Source organism: Vombatus ursinus, unplaced genomic scaffold (genome assembly GCF_900497805.2).
Source record: "Vombatus ursinus unplaced genomic scaffold, bare-nosed wombat genome assembly UNPS02009205.1, whole genome shotgun sequence".
Taxonomy (NCBI): domain Eukaryota; kingdom Metazoa; phylum Chordata; class Mammalia; order Diprotodontia; family Vombatidae; genus Vombatus; species Vombatus ursinus.
In genome coordinates, this window is record NW_020948983.1 from 92519 (window position 1) to 115135 (window position 22617).

Consider the following 22617-nt stretch of genomic DNA (forward strand, 5'->3'; position numbering starts at 1 on the left):
TTAAGAAATACTAGTTGATTGACTGATTATTTTCAAAGTCTTTTTGTAATTCATTTAGTTTTTCCCTTACGACCTCAGTTGATACACTATTCATGCATATATTTAATAACGGTGTGTTTGATTATCTATGGTGACTTTATGTTGAATGTAGTTTCTCTTTATCTCTGTCATCATTTTCCATTTTAGTTTTTGCCGTATATGAAGTCATCATGGAATCTTTTGCTTATTTTTGGGATTTTCTGGACTATAATAAATTTTGTTCTAGTCTCTCATTTTCATTCATGTATGTTTTTATATTTTAAGTGTTTCTTATTGTTGGACCTTATTTTTTTATTCATTCTGCCATTTTCTGATTTTTTAATGGGGAATTTGATCTTTTCACATTTAAAGTTGTTATTTCTAAGTTTGTATTTTCTTCCATTAAATTGTTATGCTAATTTTCCTCCTCTTGTAAAGGAGATACTTTATCCCTAGGGTTAGATTACTAAGAGTCTTCCTGTTTCTCTTCTGATTATCTAGTCTCAGCCCAAATACCTTGAATTTAATTTCATTCTCATTCTCTCCCTCCATCTCTCTCATGCCTCTATCTGTGTCTCTGTGTCTTTGTCTCTGTCTCACTTTATCTTCATGTTTCTGTTTCTGTCTTTATCTCTCATCTTTTTAAGGTATGAAGGGAGGTGGGGATGCACACACACACACACACACACCACACCCCCCGCCCCCAAGACATAGACCATATTATTTGACAGTGTAGGCTTGTTCTGCCCCTATGGTCCGGTCTCTCTGCTGAGAGGAAGAGGGTATATTTCATGAGGAGTACTCTGAAATCGGTACTAGTCAATAAATTGAAGCAACAAGCATTAGCTGTATGCTTAATATATGTCAAGCACTGTGCCAGATACTGGGGATATAATCTGAACATGAAAGCAGGTAGTCCTTATTCCAGGTAGTTTTCATTCATCGCATTGATCAGAATTCTAACATCTTTCAGTGTCGTTTTCCTTTTTATTATTGTGGCCATTGTGTAAATTTTTCCCTTGCTTCTGTTTACTCTGCTATTTGTCAGTTCATATAAATTCTCACAAGTTTTTCTGAATTTTTAAATTCAATTTATGTCTGTGTTTTTAAAACAGTCCCTTCTGGATACACCTGTTTGTTTTCTACTCCCATCCCCAGTGAGCGCCTTTACTTTGTAACAAAGGAAAAAATAGTTATGTAAACTCAACCAACCTATTTAACAATGTGTCTAATTGTGTCTAATAGTATATGAATATTCCTACACATAGCCCCACACTTCTCCAGCAAAAAGAAGATGCATTTCCCCTTTTTTTCTTTAGATTAAAGATCAGTCATCATAATATAAAAGTGACTATCCTGGCCCCCATCGCCTGAAGGCCCAGTATATTACATTTCACCCCTCCCCAAGGGTTTTCTAGTACCTTTAAGAGAGTTTGGGATTCAAAGGGCTATAAAACTGTGCATACTCTTTGACCCAGCAATAGCACTTCCAGGTCTGTATCCCAAAGAGATCATACAAATGGGAAAAGGACCCACATGTACAAAAATATTTATAGCAGCTCTTTTTGTGGTGGCACAGAATTGGAAATTGAGGGGATGCCCATCAGTTGGGGAATGACTGAACAAGTTGTGGTGTATGAATGTAGCGGAATACCATTGTGCTATAAAAATAATGAGCAGGAAGACTTCAGAAAAACCTGGAAAAACTTATATGAGCTGATGCTGAGTGAAGTCAGCAGAACCAGAACATTGTACACAGTGACAGCCACATTGTGTGATGACTAACTTTGATAGACATCATTTCTTAGCAATGCAAGAATTTAAGACAACTCCAAAGACAAAATTTTCTCTTATACCACCTTAGTCTTTGGGGAGCAAAAGGGGAACAGGTTTACATCTTATCTCAGTTCCTATATAGCATGGTCCCACCAAGTCCAAAGCCCCCATGGGCTTTGGTCTAGCACCCTGAGCTGACAGCAATAACTAATCTGGAATCCTGCCTCCAAGGTGGTCATTGGTTTCCTAGGTCCAGAGACTCTGCTGCCTGTACCTAGAACTGAAAAGGACAAATAGAATAGATAAAAATCCAAACCTGATTCTTGAGTCCATAGAGTCTAAGGGAGAAGGGGAAGGTAGCCCTTCCCTCTACTTGGTTTAGTTCATGGTGCCCATGCTGTGGGTGAACAAGACTTTCAGCTCCCCTGTACACTGCCAGAAAGGGAGAATGAGACTGTCCCACTCTGGTAGTTTTAAAGATGCAGCTTATTCTGGCTGTGCAGCCGTGGAAAACAGCTACTGCAGCCCATATGGTAGGGGAACACAGGATATCTTTTTCCAGAAGCAGGTTCCTACCATCTCCCACGTATGTCCCTCTATCTTGAAATTGACATACAATGCTGATGAACTTCCCTGGGCAGCCAAATTTTGACATAATTTTCCATAAACCCTCATGATTCACAGTATCAAAGGCCTTGGTAAGATCTACAAATGTTGTGTACAGACCTCTGTTCTGGTCCTGGCATTTCTTCTGGAGTTGTTGGGCAGCAAATGCCGTATTGACTGTTCCTCTGCCTTTTCTGAAACCACACTGGCTCTCAGGTAGATGACTCTCAAAGTCTGTCTTAAGAACTTTGGAATTGATTGTGTGACATGGGAGACACTGGCATAGGACTACTTAGCATGGCATGCCCACCTCAGAGAGGGTGCTGTGCTCTATGAGCAAAGCAGAATTGAAATAGCTCAAAAGAAAGGTGAGATATACAAATTTAGAGAATCCACCCCAAATGTTCACGTGGACTATTTGTGCCCAACCTGTAGTAGAACATTCTGAGCTCGTATTGGTCTGATCAGCCACAGTCAGACATACTATAACTTGACTCTAGCATGCTGATGCCATTTTGGTCTTCTTCGAGAACGAAGAACAACAACTAACCTCTATCTTAAGTGATTTGAAGGTACATAGCAAAGCCCTGTTACAAAAATTACACAGCATAGTTTCTTATAGTACAAAAATAAATGTTTCATCCCATTCATATACCACAGAATGAACCAAATGTGTTCATCCATTCCCCATTTTATGGATACCCACTTTATTTTCAACGTATACTTTTGTGTATAAATTATATATTTTAATATGTGTTCTTTCCCTTTGGTTTTATTCTTTTCAGGCTGTATAATAATAATGTAATGACTGGATCAAAGACTTTATGTGTTAGTGAATTTTCTAGTATAATTCCATTTATTTTCCAAAATGAGCCAATTCTCAGCTCTAACAATGGTTCCTATCTTATTACAGCCCCTCTATTGACCATTTTTACTTTTTGTTATCTGTACAAATACAATGAGTATTACATTGGAACGCCCTGAGTTGCATTTCATTTCTCTTATCATTATGATTAAAGAACTGATAGTTTTCATTTCTTCTTTTGAAAATTGCCTTTTCATGTTTTTAACACTTACTTCACTTTCCCTGATTTATAAAGATCTTGTATCCTTTATGTCTTATTTTCTTTTGATTTTGTTCTGTCAGTTTTTCTCTCAGCTCTGCATTCTTAAGTTCCAAATCTTGCACATGGTTACAGAGCTAGTTAGTGTCATAGGTGGAGATTTGAAATTAGGCCTTTCAATTTGAAGTCCAACACTCTTACAAATAATAATATAATAGAAATGCTCATATTGGGAAAACTGAAAACATAATCACTCAGTTCCCCTCAGAATCTGTTTATGTATTTGCAAAGGGCTCTTGCCCTTGTTGGCTTTAAAAATGCAGTTGTAGTCTAATTCTTTGTTGGTATTATCAGCTGACTATGTTTTGCATAATTTCATATAGGTGTTCCCTTCTTGTATTTCTTCATATTTGTTATTTTGTGTCACCATGATACTAGATGTTGCAAAAATTTAGTCAATCATTCCTTAATGATTAGAAATATAGATTTTCAGTTTTTCACTATTACAAATGTATTAATAAACCAGAATATCCACAGAAGCATGTCTAAAATGGTGAGACTCATGGTGATTGTTTAGAATGAGGTAGAGATATTTAGCCTGGAGAGGCAAATGTTAAGGGGAGATGCTTGTCTTCAAGTATTTGAAAGACTATCATGTGGGAGAGGGATCAGATTTGTCTTACTTGATCCCAGAAAGCAGAAAATAAGAGCAATGGGTGGAATTGGGAAAGAAACAAATTTATGTTTGCTTATAGGATCATGGATTTTAGTGCTGGAAGGGACCTTAGAAATAATCTCATATCACAGAGAGGAAACTGAAGCCCAGAGAGGAATGACTTGCCCAAGATAGTACGTGGCCCAGCTAGAATTCAAACCTAGGTCTAAATTATGTACTCTTTCCACAATACCACTTTCACATGAGGAAAAAGTGCCTATCAGTGAAAGCTATCCCAAAATAGAATGATCCACCTGGAGGGAGGGAGTGGATTCTTCTTCATTAAAAGTCTTCAAGGAAAAGATTGATGAACACTTGTCAGGAATATTGTAAAAGGAATTCTTGTTCAGAGACATGTTGGTCTAGTTGACTTTTGAGGACTCTTTCAAATTTGAGATTCTGTGAATCCATAAAAAATAAAGCCACCATGACTATTTTTGTATAGACAGGTTTTTTTTTTTGTTTAATTATAAATGTTGTCTTCAGGACTTGATCCTAATAGTGATAGCATTGCCCTATGAAAGGGCATATGATAAATTTTGTGACTCATCTATTGCTAGATTGCTCTTCAAAAGTTTGCTCCAGTCTACATAGCCTTGCTAGCAATAAATAATATTTTTATATTAATATAATATAATGCCTTCTTTTCCATCACTAACTTTTTATTTCATTCTTTTCTTGCCTGTGCATTTGATGATAAACAAGCTATTTCTCTAATATCTATGTCCTCTAATAATCTATGCATCTCTAATAAAGAATATAGTTTTAAATGTGATTATTAACTATATTCCCCTCTTCAAAAAATATATCTTTATATCTTCATTGCTCTCTAGTGGGAAGGTATATTTTACTTTTATAGATATACATAGGTTCATTGAAAATCTGGATATCAGATCTTTATCAGCTACATTTACTGCAAGTACTTTTTCCTCCCTCAATCTCTTTCTTTCTTTTAAATTTTGGAGAAGTTCCTTTTCATCATGCAAAAATTCTTTAATAACTATACAATAATCAAACCCATTGATTCTGTTTCCAATGATTTTTTCCATTTGCTTGATAAATTTTTTCTCTTCTCCATAATTTAGGGAACTATACTATTCATTTTTTCTTATAAATTATATTTATAATTAATTAAAATTTAGAAATTTAATTATATAATTATATATAAATTATAATTAAAATGTATAAATAATTAAAATGATACAAAATTATTATTACTTGTACATTTTAGATCATTGATCTCAACAGAGCTTATTGTATTATATGGTTTACATTGTGGATCTGCCCCTCCTTCTCCCTCCACATACTTGTGCATTATGCAGGGCTGTTGTCTAGTTCTCTGGGTATCTGCCTGGAGAGCAAGGATTCTATGGAGACTACAAATAACAACAGCTCATCCTTTTTTATTTCCTTCCTTCTGGTTCGAACTGGAAGTCAGTGAAAGAACATCTGTTGTTTAGTTCATTCAAAAGAGGATGTTGAGGCTTATTCTTTGATCAAGTCAAAGGGCACAAAGGAGACATGAATTCTCTGCTTCTTTAGGACACAGAGTCTTTGAAAACTCAGAGATGGCAAGGGCAAGTCTATGGGCATCCGTTTCACCTGGAAGCTATTCAAGTAATACTGAGAAGATGGAAAGTAAGGGATGGTTTCCCTTAGTAGATGTCTACATTTGGCCACTATTCTGTTATTTTAGCTTTGGTTTCCAGTTAATGATGGGAAGTTTGAGTACTTTTGGATGCTTTGGTTTTTGTGTGACTTTTATGATAATAACTAGATTCTTGGTTTCCATTTAGGACTGTATAATATCTGTGACACTTTTTTTTTTCAAGAGATTCTCTATCCTACTCAAGAAAGGATGTTTTTGTTGTTCTTTTATTATGTTTTGTTTTTCCTACTGATAATGATATTTGTTGTTATTTTATTTCATTTTATTTTTCAGTTTGACTTCAGTTCATGTACAGTTCCCTGCCAGGAGAATTGCGTGTTGTTCTCAGAAGTTTGTATAGCTATTAACACTTAATCTTTAAAAGGATTCTTTCCATAAATTAATTTACTCGAAAACTGTTTTCATAGATGCTCAGTTGTGTTGAATAGGCTGTCACTTTTGAGTTATAAGTCTGAATGCATGCTTTTTCTATGTGGATGTAGGGGAAAGTGTGTTAAGAAGGTGATTAGCTTTGACTAGACTTTGTGGGGCATACAGATTTCTGAGTGATCTGTTGCTGTGTTGCTGCAAAGTAAAGTTTATTTAAAGGAAGTGTATGTATGTGTACATGCATGTACATGTGCACATGCACAGGGGCATGTACACAGTTTATGTTTTCTTTGGGCAATCAGCCTAATTTTAAAACTTTTTTAGGGAAAACTTGAAACTAGATCATTATAAGATACAGAGGTGATTTAAAGCTTTTGGTCAATCATAATGCATTGCTATTATTAAAATATTACTTAACTCTTATAAGTTATTTAGCTACAGATGATCCCGTAGAATTTCATGCACCTTGATCTAGTAGTCCAAATTGCCAGAATTCCATACTGATGAATGTTCTAGATACTTTTTTGATATTGATTTCTAAGGAATTCACTTTAGGAGGTGGTATGATGTGTGGAACAGGTGCTGCACTTGAAATCAAATGAGTTGGGTTTGAGACCTGACTTTGACACTTATATGACCTTGTACAAGCCATTTAATTTTTGGGGGCCTAAGTTTCCTCTTCTGTAAAATAAGGGGTTGGGTTAGAAAAACCTTAAGGACCTGTCCAGTTCTAAATCTTTGATCCTACATTTATGTCTGAAAACTTAGTGATTTCTAACATGTACATTTCATGTTTTTTTTTCTTCCACGTAAGATAAAGTAAGGTTCACAACCAGCTCACCTATTCATCTTTATATATAAGTTAGGGTGAGGTAGAGTTTGACTGGATGACTTCTGAGATCTTTAATCCAGGATTCTGTAATTATATAAATTCATAGTTCTGTTTCTTTGTAAGTCTTTTATATTCTAGCTTCTCTTCTTATAAAGATCAAATTATAAAAATTAAATTTTCTCTTTTTGATAAATATTAACCATATATTTAAAGAGAAATTTATCAAAATCCAGATTTTAAAATATGAAATAGAAGTATTAGTCTATGTACAAGTTTCAGAGTTGTAAAATGCTACAAAATACCCTAAAGGGTAAGCATTAGTATTTCCTTTCCTAGAGGAATTATTTTTACAAGGTGAAATTAACAACCCCAAAATTTAAGAGATTAACCAAATAACAGCAGAGTAAGATTGTTAGTGAGTCATAACAAGTCTGAATGTATCTTTTTTTATTGTTGTTTTTTAAGTTAAATTTTATTTTTTAATTATTAAGCATTTGTATTTTTTCTCTCCTACTACCTTCTCTCCCTCAACTAGAAAAAAAAAAGAAACCCTTATAAAAAATAAGCCAAATCAAACAAAGCAAATTCCCATAATGGTCATGTCCAAAAATGTGTTTCTCTTTTGCATATTAATCAGTCACCTGTCTGTGTGGGGGTAGTCTTCATCATCACTGGTCCTCCAGAATCATAATTGGTCTTTGTGTTGATCAGAGTTCTTTAGTCTTTCAAAATTATTCATTTTAGCAATGCTGACATTTTAGTATAAATTGTTTTCCTGGCTCTGCTCACTTTACTCTGTATCAGTCCATATAAGTCTTCCTAGATTTCTCTGAAAACATCTCCTTCATCATTACTTACAGCACAACAGTAATCCATTATATTCCAATACTATAATTTGTTCAACTCTTCCCCAGCTGGTAGGCACCCCCTTCATCTCCAGTTCTTTGCCACTACAAAAAGAGCTATTATAAATATTTTTGTACAAATAGAACTTGTTCCTCTTTCTTTGATCACTTTCAGGTATAGGTGGAGTAGTGATATTACTATATTAAAGTATGTGCAATTTAATAACTTTTTGGCCATAGTTTTAAATTGCTTTCCAGAATGGCTGTACCAATTCACAGCTCAATCAGGTGTGTGTCAATGTGCCTGTTTTCCCATAGTTCCTTTAACATCTATAAGTTTAACATTTATAAGTTTACCATCAGAGTTCATTAGTTTTCTCTCTTTCTTCCTTTGCTTCTCTTTTTTCCTTCATTTCTTTCTTTTCTTTTCTTTCTTTCTCTTTCTTTCTTTCTTTCTTTCTTTCTTTCTTTCTTTCTTTCTTTCTTTCCTTCTTTCTTCTTTCCTTCCTTTCTTTTTTCTTTTTGAGACTAAAATATCTAATGTTTGCTTACAGGAGAAGGTTAACTTTCATAGGATTTCAGAATTGGAAGGAGCTACAAAAGTCATATGGTCTAACATTTATCAGCAAGAATCTCACCTATCACATTCCTAACAAGTATGTACACGACCTTTGTTTGAAGACATGTTTATAAGGGGAAACCTACACCATCCCAAGACAGTGCCTTACATTTGTAGGTAGTACTAATTCTTAAGAAGTTTCCCCTTCTATTGTGCCTAAACCACAACTCTGCAGCATGACTCATGGGCATTCCAAATCTTGTTCTCCTTGATTTATAGTATTTTAAATCTTGACTATCTTTTACTTATCAAAGAGTCATTAAAAATCTCCATAATAATGGAAAGAAAGACACTGAGGGTTTTATATTTGGAAGCTTAATCTCTTTAAATTTCTTTTTAAAAAACTAATTTTCTGGGAAATAAACTGAAGCTGTGAAGTTTGTTTTTAGCTGGAGTGAATGGCTTCATTTAAAATGATTTGAAATAATCTAAAACATCATCAATAATGTGGGTTGGAAAACAGCAGAAGTATTATAAGCAAAGTAATGGAAATATTTCAAGTGTAAGGGAGGTATTTAGTTTAATGCCACAGAGAGTAGGGAGTCTGATTAGTCAACCTAAATGTGGCAATGGCTCAGAAGAAATGTGGGATATCTGATAGTTTATTGTACATATATATTTATCAAAAGGTTGTCGTTTGGCAGCAGAACATCAAGTGTGTATGAGTTTTTGTTTTTCTTTTTATTGTTTGTTTTGTTTTTATTTTTTATATATTTATCCACACAATAGTGTTTTATTTTTTCCAATTACATACAAAGATAGTTTTCAACATTTTGAGTTCCAATTTTTTTTCTCCCTCCCAACCCCTCCTCTCTCTCCAAGACAGCAAGCAATCTGATATAGGCTATACATGTACAGTCATATTAAACATATTTCCACGTTAGTCATGTTGTAAAAGAAGAATCAGAACAAAAGGGAAAAACCACAAGAAAGGAAAAAAAGGGAGAAAATAGTATGCTTCGATCTGCATTCAGACTCCATAGTTCTTTCTCTAGATGTGGATAGCATTTTTCCATCTTAAGTCTTTTGGTGGTTTATTTTGTTTTAAAGAGGGACCAGATTCTGGAGACATCCCAAATCTGAGTTGAAAACTAGTGGTCAGAGACATAGGCATAAATGCCTTGCAGTGGCAGCTGAGCTGTATTACCTCTTAAGAACAATGAACTTTTGGGAACAATGAACTCAGATCTCCACATTTATTGAAGGGACAATTAATTAGTGAAACTTTGGCAAATTACTGTGCAAATTTTGCTGTGTAAAAGAATAACAGAATAATGTTACATTTTCTCATAAGAATAGGACAAGTTAGTTGTTGAGTGGAAGATTCCAACATTAATGATTCTCCAAAGGCATTTGTATCTTATTATTTACAAAAATGAAATATGCAGAAAGTAGATATTTTAACCTTTGCAAATTAGTGAACTAGTTTAATGTGTATTACCCTTAGATGTATTACCACTTAATATAATACTTAAAAAATACTTTATTGATACTTTTTTTCTTTCTTCATCACCATCTCTTCCTAATGATTCCATTTCCAAGAGAATCCTCATTTGGAGCAGAGAATTGCAGCTAAGCAAAACAAACCAAGACACTGGCCACACTGGATAACCTGTGTCTCCTTCCACATCTCTTGACCCCTTCTCTGTTAAGGAGAGGGGGGCGTGTCTTATAGTCCCTCCTCCTACAGTCACAATTGGTCATGTGGTTAGAGTTCTTTGAGTATTTCGTTTTCTACATTAGCAGAATCTTCAGGTGTGTTTGCGGTTCTATAAATATACTTTCGTTGACTTCATTTACAATTTTCTTTGTTCCAGTAAATGTGCGTTCACTTTTACTACTACCTATTGAAGTCTGACTTCTGTATCTCTTCTTCCATTCGAGACAAAACTTCTACCTCTGACACTGAGCCTACCCCATTTGGTTTATAAATGCTAATGTTTATAATATAATCAACATGTTCATTTCTGAAGGCCAGCAGTTTCTACAAGACTTAGGCAACGGGATCAAGCAACAAAAGAGAGTTGCTTGTTATCCTCCAATAGGGTGTTAGAGAAGGGAATAAGGTTATTGTCTCAGAGACTTTTTGAAGTTGGAAGAGGCCATCTGACTTAGCTCATAGGAGATTTTTAGAAGGTATGTGCCTCCCCTCCAAAAAACACATTATTTATTTATTTTTAATATTAATTAAGAAATTTTTTTGAGTTCCAAATCCTTTCCCTGCCCAAAGCCCCTCCTCCACCCATTGAGAAGGCAAGCAATATATCAGTTATGCATGTGAAATCATGCAAAAGGTTTCCATGTTAGCTATGTTGCAAAAAAAAAAAAGGGTAAGAAAAAATAAAGTGAAAAAATTATACTTCAGTTTGCACTCAGAGTTCATTAGTTCTCTCTCAGGAGGTGGATAACATTCTTTATCATAAGTCCTTAAGAAATCCTTGGATTTCTTTATTGATCAGAGTTTTTCCACAGTTTATCATCATTACAATATTGCAATAATGTTCTCCTGGGTTTGCTCACTTCACTTTGCATCAGTTCATTAAGTGTTTCAAGGTTTTTCTGAAACCATCCTTCTTGTTATTTCTTATAGCACAATAATATTCCATCATAATCATATACCACAACTTGCTCAGCTGTTCCCCAACTGATAGGCATCTTCTCAACATCCAGTTCTTTGCCACTATAAAAAGAACTGCTGTAAATATTTTTGTACATATAGGTCCTTTTCCTTTTTCTTTACTCTTTTTGGTTTACAGACCTTAGCTGCGTCAAAAGGTATGCACAGTTAAATAGCTCTTTGGACATAGCTCCAAATTGTTTTCCATAATGGTTGGACTAGTTCAACTATTTTTATGAATTTGACTCAGTTCCCTACAGATTTGAGAAATGAGGTCTGAGACAAACTTGTTGTGTTCCTTCTAATTTTGACTGCATTGGTTTTGTTTGTGTAAAATACTTTAAATTTCATGTAATCAAAATTATGGTCAGCTAGGTGGTGCAGTACATAGAGTGCTTGGGCTGGAGTCAGGAAGATTCTTCTTCTTGAGTTCCAATCTGGCCTCAGATACTTACTCGCTGTGTGACCCTGGGCACGTCACATAAGCTCTGCTTGTCTAAATCCACTGGAGAAGGAAACAGCAAACCATTCCAAGTTGCTTTCCAGCTTTCCCAGCAATTTTGGTCAAATGGTGAGTTCTTGCCCTCAAAGCTCAGCCTTTGGACTTAACAAACACTAGATTACTTTGGTCTTTTACTATTGAGTATTGTGTGCCTAATCTATACCATTGATTCACCACTCTATTTCTTTTTTTTGTTGTTGTTGTTCTTTTTGTGAGGCAATTGGGGTTAAGTAGCTTGCCCAGGGTCACACAGCTAGTAAGTGTTACGTGTCTGAAGCTGGATTTGAACTCAGGTCCTCCTGACTATAGGGCGGGTGCTCTATTTACTGCACCACCTCGCTGCCCCCCCACCACTCTGTTTCTTAACCACTCCCAGATTGTTTTGATGTTTGCCACTTTGTAATATAGTTTGAAATGTGGTACTAATAGACCACTTTCCTTCATATTTTTTTATTGATTCCTTTGATGTTCTTGACCTTTTGTTATTCCAGATGAATTCTGTTATATTTTTTCTGGATCTACAAAATAATTCTTTGGTAGTTCGATTGGTATGGCACTAAATAAGTAAATAAATGTAGGTAGAAATGTCATTTTTATTATATTGGCTTGGCCTACCCATGAGCAATTAATATTTCTCCAGTTGTTTAGATGTCTTTATTTGTGTGAAAAGTGTTTTGTAATTGTGTTCATATAGTGTCTGGGTTTCTCCTGGTAGGTAAACTTCCAAGTATTTTATTTTATCTGCAGTTATTTTAAATGGAATTTCTCTTTCTATCTCTTCCTGCTGGGTATTGTTGGTAATATATGGGAATGCCAATTAATTTTATAGATTTATTTTATATCCTGCCACTCTGCTAAAGTTAATTGTTTCACCTAGTTTTTTAGTTGATTTTCTAGGGTCCTCTAATTGTACCATCATATTATCTGCAAAGAGTGATAGTATTGTTTCCTCATTGCCTATTCTTTTCCTCCAGTTTCCTTTTCTTGTCTTATTGTTGTAGCTCACATTTCTAGTACAATATTGAATAATAGTGATGATAATGGACACCCTTGCTTCACTCTTTTTCTTATTGAGAAGTCTTCTAGTTTATCCCCATTACAGATAATGCTTTCTGATGGTTTTAGATACTACTTATCATTTTAAGGAAAGCTCCATTTATTCCTATGCTCTCTAGTGTTTTTTGATAATAGTGGGTGCTGTATTTTGTCAAAAGCTTTTTCTGCATCTATTGAGATAATCCTATGATTTTTTGTTGAAGCTATATGACTTTTAAATTCAATCTGATCTTATAATTTTTTTCTTCAGACCATCTAGCTGTTGCTTCAATACAGTTAACTATGTAATCTTGGGCAAGTTATTTCTGTCTAAGTCTCAGTTTCTTTCTCTTTAATGTGAAAAGGTTGGTCTCAATGTACTCTGAAATCCCTTCCAGCTCCAACATTTAAAAATTCTATCCCTAGCTATCCTGTAAGCATTAATATTTATTAAAATTATTTTCCCTTAAAATATTTAATTTTTAAAAGTTTTACTGTTTTCTTAACTGTCATTATGTTATGGTTGGTGGTTTACTTTTTCTGTAGAAATAAATTTCCAATGAAATGAAAGTAATCTGGGAGCGGAGATTGGAGGGTTTTTTAATATGATATAATGGGGGGAAAAAAGGAAACCATTGTTTCTGTGAAGTGAGGCAAATCTTTATTTGCTATCACTTTGATTCTCCTACTAATCATGGTACTTGGCACATAGTAGGTGCTTAATAAACATTTATTGATTGATTAATTCTACAGCTTCCTTTTCCTCCCTTTCATGTAAGTCACAATGAGTAGAATCTGATGAGAGGCCTGTCAGACTGTAAAAATTAAATGGTAAAACATTTTAGTTGGTGACTATACTTGATGTAAGGGAAGGGATCCCTAAGGCTTGCATTACGTGCAAATGATGTTGGATAAGATTCAGGTGTGTTTTTTTAAAAAATATTATCTTTAGGAAACCATGTGTGTAACCCTCACGTTTTTTGTTTTGTTTTCAGATATACATGATGGTGATGGGACTCCTAGCAGCAGCCACCAGACTGTAAAAGGCACTGCAAAATGGGCGACCTCCTTGGAGAACTTACTTGAAGACCCAGAGGGAATTAAAAGATTTAGGGTTGCTATTTTTACTACTGATATTGACAGGGTTTAGTCCTGTATGTCATGTCTGAAGGACTGAGGAATTTCTCATTACACAGTCATTGATGAGTTGAAAATATTTTTATTAGTAGAGCTTTACCAAGACCAAATGTAAGATAGTACATTTCAGACATTGTAGAGTATGGGATGATGGTAGATGTGGGTAGAGAACAATATTTGTAAGTGATTAGAGAATTTCTAGCTCTTTAATTCCAGGTAGGAGCAGGAGCCTGTCTGTCTCTGTCTGGCTGCACTATAGAGTCTTATTGGAACCGTAAGAGCCAAAAGGAACATTAGACATTATCTGGTTCAGACCCTTAATTTAACAGATGAGGCAACTGAGGTTCACAAGGAGGAAATTACTTTCCCAGGCTTGTACTTAAGGCGTTCTTAGGATCATGTTACTGATGGAAGCATAGAAAGTGTTTTGTGGTACATTTCAAGTTACCTCAATATTCAGAGAAAGTGCAGAGAATTTAGTGAAAAGATCATTGAATTGGGAGTCAGAGGACATGGGTGTGAATCCTCGTTTTGCTGTTTACTACTTGTGGAATTGTAACCTCCCTGGCCATCAATTTCTTTATTTAAAATAAGAGGTTGGGGTCAGGACTTGGATATCAATTGTTGATATCAATGGGTGCTTCCAAAATCCTGGAGGATTTTTGAATAGAAATTCTCTAGCATACTTAAATACTGTCTCTTGGATAGTCTATTAATTTTCCTATAAAACCTTTCTTCATAGCACAGTGCTCAGCACATATAAGTGCTTATTGATTGAAAAAAAGAGTAAATGAGAGGGTTGGATTAGAGGACCTTTGAGGTTCTTTCTGGCTGTAAATCCTATGAACTATGACAGCAGAGGAAAAAATAGTTTAATACAAATAGCAAAATTTATTTCTTTTACTAATGTATTTGTCAAATAATATTCATGAAATGGTGATCTTTCGGGGCAACTAGGTGGTGCAGTGAATGGAGCTCTGGCCTTGGAGTCAGGAGGACCTGAGTTCAAATCTGGCCTCAGATACATAACACTTACAAGCTTTGTGACCCTGGGCAAGTCGCTTAACCCCATTGCCTAGACAAAAAAAAAAAAACAAACAAACAAAAAACAAAAACAAAAACAAAAAAAAAAGAAAGAAAGAAATGGTGATCTTTCCTAAGATTTGGTTGAGGGAAGAGTTGTCAAATGTTATTCAGTTAAAAGCACCATAAGCAAACACATAAGAATGTGCCAAATCTGCCTAAACTGACCTACTCTTTGAAGCCAGTTGACTGAAAAATCAGATAGGACAAGGCAGGCACCATCAGTATTTCTTTCCTACTCTCCTGTTACTCAACTAGAAGCTGGGAAGCAACTTCGGGCTTGTTGTGTGTGTCTTAGTGAGGAAACATTTGATAGTTATGGTATGGCATTATGGAGAAAATACTGAACTGAGAATATGGATGATGGGATTCTTGTCCCGTACTTGCTGTATGACCTTAGGCAAATCATTTCCACTTCTCTGAGACTTAATTTCATCAGCTATAAAATATTTGGGTTGGACTAGAGCAGGGGTGGGAACCTGAGGCCTCAAGACCACATGTGGCCCTCTAGGTCCTCAAGTGCGGCCCTTTGGCTGAATCCAAACTTCACAGAACAGATCCCCTTAATAAAAGGATTTGTTCTGTAAAACTTTGACTCAGTCAAAAGGCCACACCCAAAGACTTAGAAGGCCACATGTGGTCTCAAGACTACAAGTTCCCCACCCCTGGACTGGAGAATACCCAAGATCGTTTTCAGCCCTTAAGTTTGGTGGCTCTGAGTCAGAGTTTCAAGGTACCACAGAGGTCATGTAGTCCAATACTCACTTGAATTATGAATCTCTGCTGCAAAATATCCAACAAAAGTGGTCATCCAATACCTTCCTGGATGTTTTTGGTGATAGGTAACTCATGAAGCAGCTCTTCATTTTGGGGGATACTCTAATCATTAGTAAGTTTTTACTTATATTGAGCTGAAATCTGCCTTCCTGTAGCTTTTTCTCACTAGCCTTAGTTTCTACACACATCAGGAAAACACCTAAGAATATATAAATGACACTTGGTAGGGGCAGAAAATAGCTCTATTGGCATTTCAAATGATCAAGTGCTATTTTGGCAAGGTACAAAGCACACATTTTCATTTTTTTTGTTTCACATTTGAAAATGAACAAAAGCACCTCAGATTTAAAATTGTTTTAATCATTTCTTTCATAGAGAAGGCTTGTCTATTGATATGTTTTTTCTTCTTTTTTAAAAATATTCTTGCTTTTAGAGGAATGTATTTTGTTTAAACACTGTCTAGGAAGAACTAATATATTTTCCATTTTAATTTACTTTAGGGTCATTTATTATCAGTGAGAAATTTTTTAGAAACTTGCCCAGTTTTTCCTCATCCTTATGACATCAGAATCAGCAAATCCAAATGTTTATAAAGTTTCTGTAATCTTACTAGTTTTTTTTTTTAATCCATTGAAAACAAAGGCATTTACTGTGGACTTGTTACAAGTTGATTGCACAGTGTTGAATAGTTGATCAGTTCCATGTGAAAAAAAAATTAAAAAAAGAGAGAAGCTAAATTAAGAAAATGTATAATGTTTTTTTCTTGTTTCTCCCCAGGAATTTTTGAAAAAAGAATTTAGTGAAGAAAATGTCTTGTTTTGGCTAGCATGTGAAGACTTTAAGAAAATTCAAGATAAGAAACAGGTATTTCCTTCAGTGCTGTTATCAGCCAAGAGTTTCTGTAATATTCTCTTGGGATATATTGTTTTTCTCTCCTTTAAAAAAAATTGAAGTAGGTGTAACTGTCATGCCAAGACACATTTGTAATGCTTGAAGAAATTGGCATACACTATATTTGGAATGTGTTTGACGTGTTCCTTGTATTTTGGAATGGGTAAGAACATTGTATTTGGAACCCTGAGATGTGAGTTTGACTTCCTAATGTCTTTTACTTACTAGCTGTGTGATCTTGGACAAATCACCAATAATAATAACAGCTGATATTTATATTGTGCTTTATCAGTTTTGGAAATTTGTTTTCCTCATCACAGACTTGTGAAGGAAGATGTTGCAGGTATTATTATCTCCATTTTACACATGAGGAAACTGAGGCTGAAGTCAAGTGACTTCCTAAAGTTAAATTGCTTATAGTGGTTGAGTTGGGATTGGGTTTCTAATTCCAGGTTATGTGGCTCTTTCCACTATAACATTCTGCCTTTCTCTCTCTCTGTACCTCGGTTTCTTATTTGAAAAAATGGGCATAATAATATTATCCTACTCAATTCATAGGGTTGTCATGAGGATCATATGATATAATCTTTGTAAAATGCTTTGCAAGTATAAAGCACCATATAAATGGCAATACTAACTACCTTTGTTGTCCTGAATAAGTCACTTAATCTCCCTAGCCTCAGTTTCCTTATCTGTAAAATGAAGAGGTTGGACTCTTTGGCCACAGAGGTCTTTCTAGCTGTAGCTCTCTGGCCCTATGACCCTAAGTACTCAATATTAAGAAAGAAAAGGGGGCAGCTAGGTGGCACAGTGGATAGAGCATGGACCCTGGAGTCAGGAGGATCTGAGTTCAAATCTGGCCTCAGACACTTGACACTGACTAGCTGTGTGACCCTGGGCAAATCACTTAACCCCATTGCCTAGCAAAAAAACAAACAAACAAAAAACAAGAAAGAAAAGGATGATTCAGTCTACCATAAAATCATGACAACTCTCTAAGGCTAAAAAATTGCCCAAGAGTAGCAGTCCATGTTGGAAGGAGTTTCCTTATTAGGAGATCCTTATGCCAATAAAATCACAGGTCTAGACTCCCCACAATGAAAACAAAAATCATAATAAAAATAGATTAAATTAACAAAATTTTAAAGTAAAATTATTCCTTATGTCACCTAGAGTTTGATTTTGGCTATAGCTTTTGTTCTTTGAATAAATTACAAGAATGCCTTTCCCTTCCTGGGCCACATTAAGAATGCATACAGATATAGTAAATGGTAACCAGATGTTTAGAGATAAAAGCTGAGTGTATTGTTAGATGCGTTGTCAATTATTTAATATCCATTTTTACGAAGCATCATGCATTTGGCATGCACCCTATTTAGAATGTTTCTAAGTGTTCTTCTTGGCAAATGTGCGTTCTTTTAGACAATTTGTATTATGTGACCTTAAGTGGATTTCCATGGCCCTAGAATTCATCACCATGGACCAGTACTGGTGATGGCTTCTCTTAATTTAGCTACGTAGGTCCTCAGGAAGCATATATCTTTTAGAGGTGGGACCATACTAGAGCTGATTTTTGTCATATTTTGAAGGTCCTGTGAATTCAGATTGCTAGGGCAGTAGTGAAACAAAGCCTTGGAAAAGCAGAATGTAGTGGGAGACTGGGGATGTTTACACCACCATTGCCTTTAGAGTGGCTGTGCACAGACAGGTTTTAAGCTGGAGAGAAGCAGAGAAGTTTGAAGATATCATGAGAGCAAAAGGAGTTGAACCAAACACTTCACATTTGAAAGTACATAGCAAAATGGGCAACTAGGTGGTGCAGTGGCTAGAGCATCGGCCCTGGAATCAGAAGGACCTGAGTTTGAATACAGCCTCAGCCATTATTAGCTGTGTGACCCTGGACAAGTCATTTAACCCTGATTGCCTTAACAACAATAAAAAATGCTAGTATAAAAAAAGAAAGTAAATAATAGGTATGAATTTCTAAGTCTGAATTTATGAATTGATATTTTAAACCCTTTAAAGTTTACACAGCCCTTTCACACATAGTGACATGTGATCTTCATGGCAACCCTGTGAAGCAGGCACTAGAGGTGGTATTCTCATTTCACAGATGAAAAAACTGAGGCTCGTATAAGTCTGTAACTTGCTGATCAATAGTAACACTGTGTGTCAAAGGCAAGATTTGAATGCAGCCTTCTTCTGACTCGTTAAATCGAGTGCCCTTTTCACTATACCATGTTACCTCCCCGATTTCTTAATATATGCCTTAATCTTATTCACATTTTACAATTCTAAGGCATACTCAAAAAAAGCAACAGATTGATCTTCTGGTCCTTCAGGGAAAGGTCTTATGGTTTGGGTTGTGTGGTTGCATTCATGTGTCTACAATCCTCCAATCGGAAGTGACTTAATACCTACTTTCTTTTATGAGATAATCTGTTGCACAGGTAATATTTTGGTCTTTAAATTCCCCAGTGAGCCTAATTCCAGCTTCATTGTATGGAATAGTCCCCTCATATGTTTCTTAGTGTGGCATTCATACCATCTGGAAGTAAACTCTTTAGTTTTATGCCATGCATTTCAGGGAGGACAACATAAGGTAAAGGGCATTTGGAGAAGGGAGACCGGGATGGTGCAGGGCTTCAAGGTCATGCTACTTGAGGACGAGTTGAAGGAAGTGGGAATGGTTAGCCTGGAGAAGAAAAGATCTGGGTGGGGGAGGAGGTGGTAGAAGATGATTGCTCTCCTCAAATTTCTCGAGATTGTTAGATGGAAGAGAGATTACCTGTTCTGCTTGGTATCAAATGGCAGAACTATGTGTAATGAGTGGAAATCAAAGAGGCTGATGTAGAACAATTAGAGCTATCTAGAAGTGGAATAGGCTGCTAAGGATGGGAGAAGTGGGAGGCTAGGAGTGATTCTCCTTCCTGAAAGGTGAAGTGTGGGTGACTATTCATTGGGTTTACTCTCATAGCTGACATTTACATAGAACTTTAAGGTTGACAAAATCATTTTTCACATTACTTAATTTGGTTTCTACAACAACCCTTTGGGGTAAATAGGTACTATGAGTAGTATCCATTTTACAAATAAGGAAACTGAGGCTCAGAGAAGGCTTATGTGACTTGCTCATGATCACAGAGCTAGTGTCAGGGTGGGATTCAAATCCAGCTCTTTGAGGATACAAGTCCAGGTCTTTCTCTGATAGCCCATGGTGCTTTTCTCAGTTTTCTAGAATCTAGAGAACATCCTTGTTCAGTCATAGTTGGATTACACAGCCTCTGAGATTCTATGATTCTGTACATTTCTACCCTGGCAGAATTGGGCTCATGTGAATTGTAAAATTATGCCTATCATATTTATTACTGCTCTGGAAATTTTCCATGATTTTTTTTCTCTGCATTGGCAAATGAAGGCAATTATCAGGCCAAAAAGAAAAAAAATCCCAAACCAAAACAAAACACAAAGAGCAACTAACTTTGGCCTCAATTATTTCGGGCAAAGCTGAAAACTGAAAGGCTTTGTCTGGTTGGTCTCTTAAAATGTAGATTGTTGAGATAATTGTCTCAATTCTGCTTTCCATTTCCAACACCCAGACACAATTTCAAGAGTGCAAAAGGCTCAACCTAGTCCTGAATAGATCAGTATTTTGTTAGGATTCTTTTTTTTTTTTTTTTTTTTAAGAAAAGCTATCCATTTGAATCGTACTCTGTCCTGCCTGCTACCCTAGGGCCCTTTCCTAGCGTCCCTCAGAGGGAGAACAATGGTTTTTCTTGGTTTTCTCCTTGTCTTTTAGGGAGTTTCTGGCCCTTCTAAGTATATAAATAAATAAACAGGAAGCGGAATTTAAAAGAGCTGAGAGAACTAATTCTTAGAAGTTTCTGCTCCTGCCTTTTAATTTGATGCTTTTTCAGTTGCTGGGACTTTTAGGTGGCATTTATGGAATAGGAAGGTCATCCCACAGTCTGCTTTTTGTTTTCAAGTGTAAGTGGTCCAATGCCCTTATGTGTGCAAAGGGCTTTGTAGACTTTAAATTGGTATATAAATGTTACTGTTTGCTATTATTAATATTTTTATTATTGTTCAGTCGTGTCCAGCTCTTCATGACCCCCTTTGAGGTTTTCTTGGCAAAGATCTAGGGTGGTTTGCCATTTCCTTCTCCAGCTCATTTTAGAGATGAGGAAACTGAGGCAAACAGGCTTAAGTGACTTGCCCAGGGTCACACAGCTAGTAAGAGCCTGAGACCAGATTTGGACTCAGGAAGATGAGTCTTCCTGACTTTAGTCCCAGTACTCTATCCACTGTGCCACCTAGCTAATGTTAGAATTAAGAAGATCTGGTAGAAGTTATGCTTCCTTCACACTGCCTTCATAATGCTTGATTTCTTTCCCTTGTGAAGCCAGTCAGTGAACTGCCAAACTGTTTTCATTGGTTGAGTGACTAGCCCTCCAACAGAACTTGTTTCCTTCCCCCTGCCTGACTCCCAGGAGTGTGGACAGAGCTGGCCGTTTTTTGGCATTCAGATCCTCCGAGAGTTTGCACAAAAAGGAAAGAAACCAGGCTGAACCAGGGGGCCTGAATGGTGATCCTGGGAATGTCGGACTCATGTGTAGAATGTCAGCCCTGGAAGACATGAGAGATTTAGAGATGGGAAGTCAGTAGCTAGTTCAAAGTCACCCACGTAGTAAGTCACAGCTGGGGACAAAGCCCAGACCCTCCCACCCCACAGCCAGCTCTCCTCACTTGCACCACACTCTTATTTTAATGGACAATAACCTACAACACACGAAGGTATTACTAACAATTACAAAAGTAGTCTGAAGAAATAAAATAAGGTCCAATTTTTTTTATTGTTAAAAGTTCACATACAACCATCTTTTTTATTGTACTGTGTTACGGAAATGCTTGTTTTATTCCATAAATTAAAAATAAATTGTTTAAAAAAGTACACAGAAGACTTTAAAATTACCTTTAGGTGTTTTTTTTTAAGTATTGATTCTCTCAAAGGCTTTCAGGAGGTAAATGTTGTCATCACAGTGGTCCTGAATAGAGTCAGCTCAGGGTTGTTTTTTTTTTGTTTGTTTATTTGTTTGTTTTTGGTGAGGCAATTGGGGTTAAGTGGCTTGCCCAGGGTCACACAGCTAGTAAGCCTGAGGTCACATTTGAACTCAGGTCCTCCTGACTCCAAGGCCAGAGCTCTCTATACACTGTGTTACCTAGCTGCACCTAACTCAGGCCAATCTTGAGGCCAAAAGCAGCACGTAGAGTGGGCCATATTGGGAAAGATGGCATCAGTTAGCTGGGAGAGACAAACAGCCTTGGGTAGTAGTCAAGACACTTGGCTCTTCTGAATCCACAGCTGTATAAACAGGGCACTTTTCTTTGTCTCTTCTTTGCTATGGAGGCAGAAGGAGAGGAAGCCGGGAGACCCAAAGTGTGCCCTTTCACTTCATAAGCATAGAATTAGGCAAAGAATCCCCAGAAGAGAGAGAAATCTAAGGCAGTGTCATTAATTTCTCAAGTGGACACAGGACAACAATGTTTCCTCTTTATTTTTGCCATTAACAAAGATAATTATGAATTATTCTGCCTTCATTCTAGTAGAAGTTACCAGCTTATTGAAAATTTCAGATGAAAGGTATTTTGGGGGAAAAATTGTGATGTCACTTTAGATTTAAGTGCTGAGTGGGTACTTATGTACACCGTTAAAAAGGAGTCCAGAAGCTTTCCATTATGCATTCACATTTTGCTATCACACGTGGTGCAAGAGAGTTCACCTGAATACATTAAATGTTTTCATGGGACCATAATATTTAGAGCTGGGGAGGGATTTCAGAGCTCATCTAATCCAACTCTTTTATTCTATGGATGAGGAAATTGAGACCCAGAGGAGGGAGGGTCACATAGCTAGTAAGTGGGAAAGCTGGGGTTTGATTCTAAAGCAAATGATCTTTTTGTTATACCATCAGAGCTGCTCTCCTTAACATAAATAATATTGATGCCTTGACTTTTTATACAGCCTTATGCTCTTTAAAGAATCTTCATATCCTTTATATTAT

At 36.1% G+C, this 22617-nt stretch overlaps 1 protein-coding gene across 2 annotated transcripts in view; it reads left to right on the forward strand.

The window, feature by feature from the left end:
• Positions 1-22617, forward strand: part of RGS10 (regulator of G protein signaling 10) — a 70802-nt gene that overhangs the window by 6959 nt on the left and 41226 nt on the right. Inside the window, exons 1-3 of one of the 2 annotated variants that reach the window (XM_027851851.1) lie at positions 5670-5817; positions 13663-13781; positions 16442-16528. In XM_027851851.1, the coding sequence (XP_027707652.1) occupies positions 5748-5817; positions 13663-13781; positions 16442-16528 (276 nt within the window). In that variant the 5' untranslated portion in view covers positions 5670-5747. Of the gene's footprint in view, positions 1-5669; positions 5818-13662; positions 13782-16441; positions 16529-22617 lie in introns of those variants that run through there. The other variant, XM_027851852.1, reaches the window with a different exon arrangement.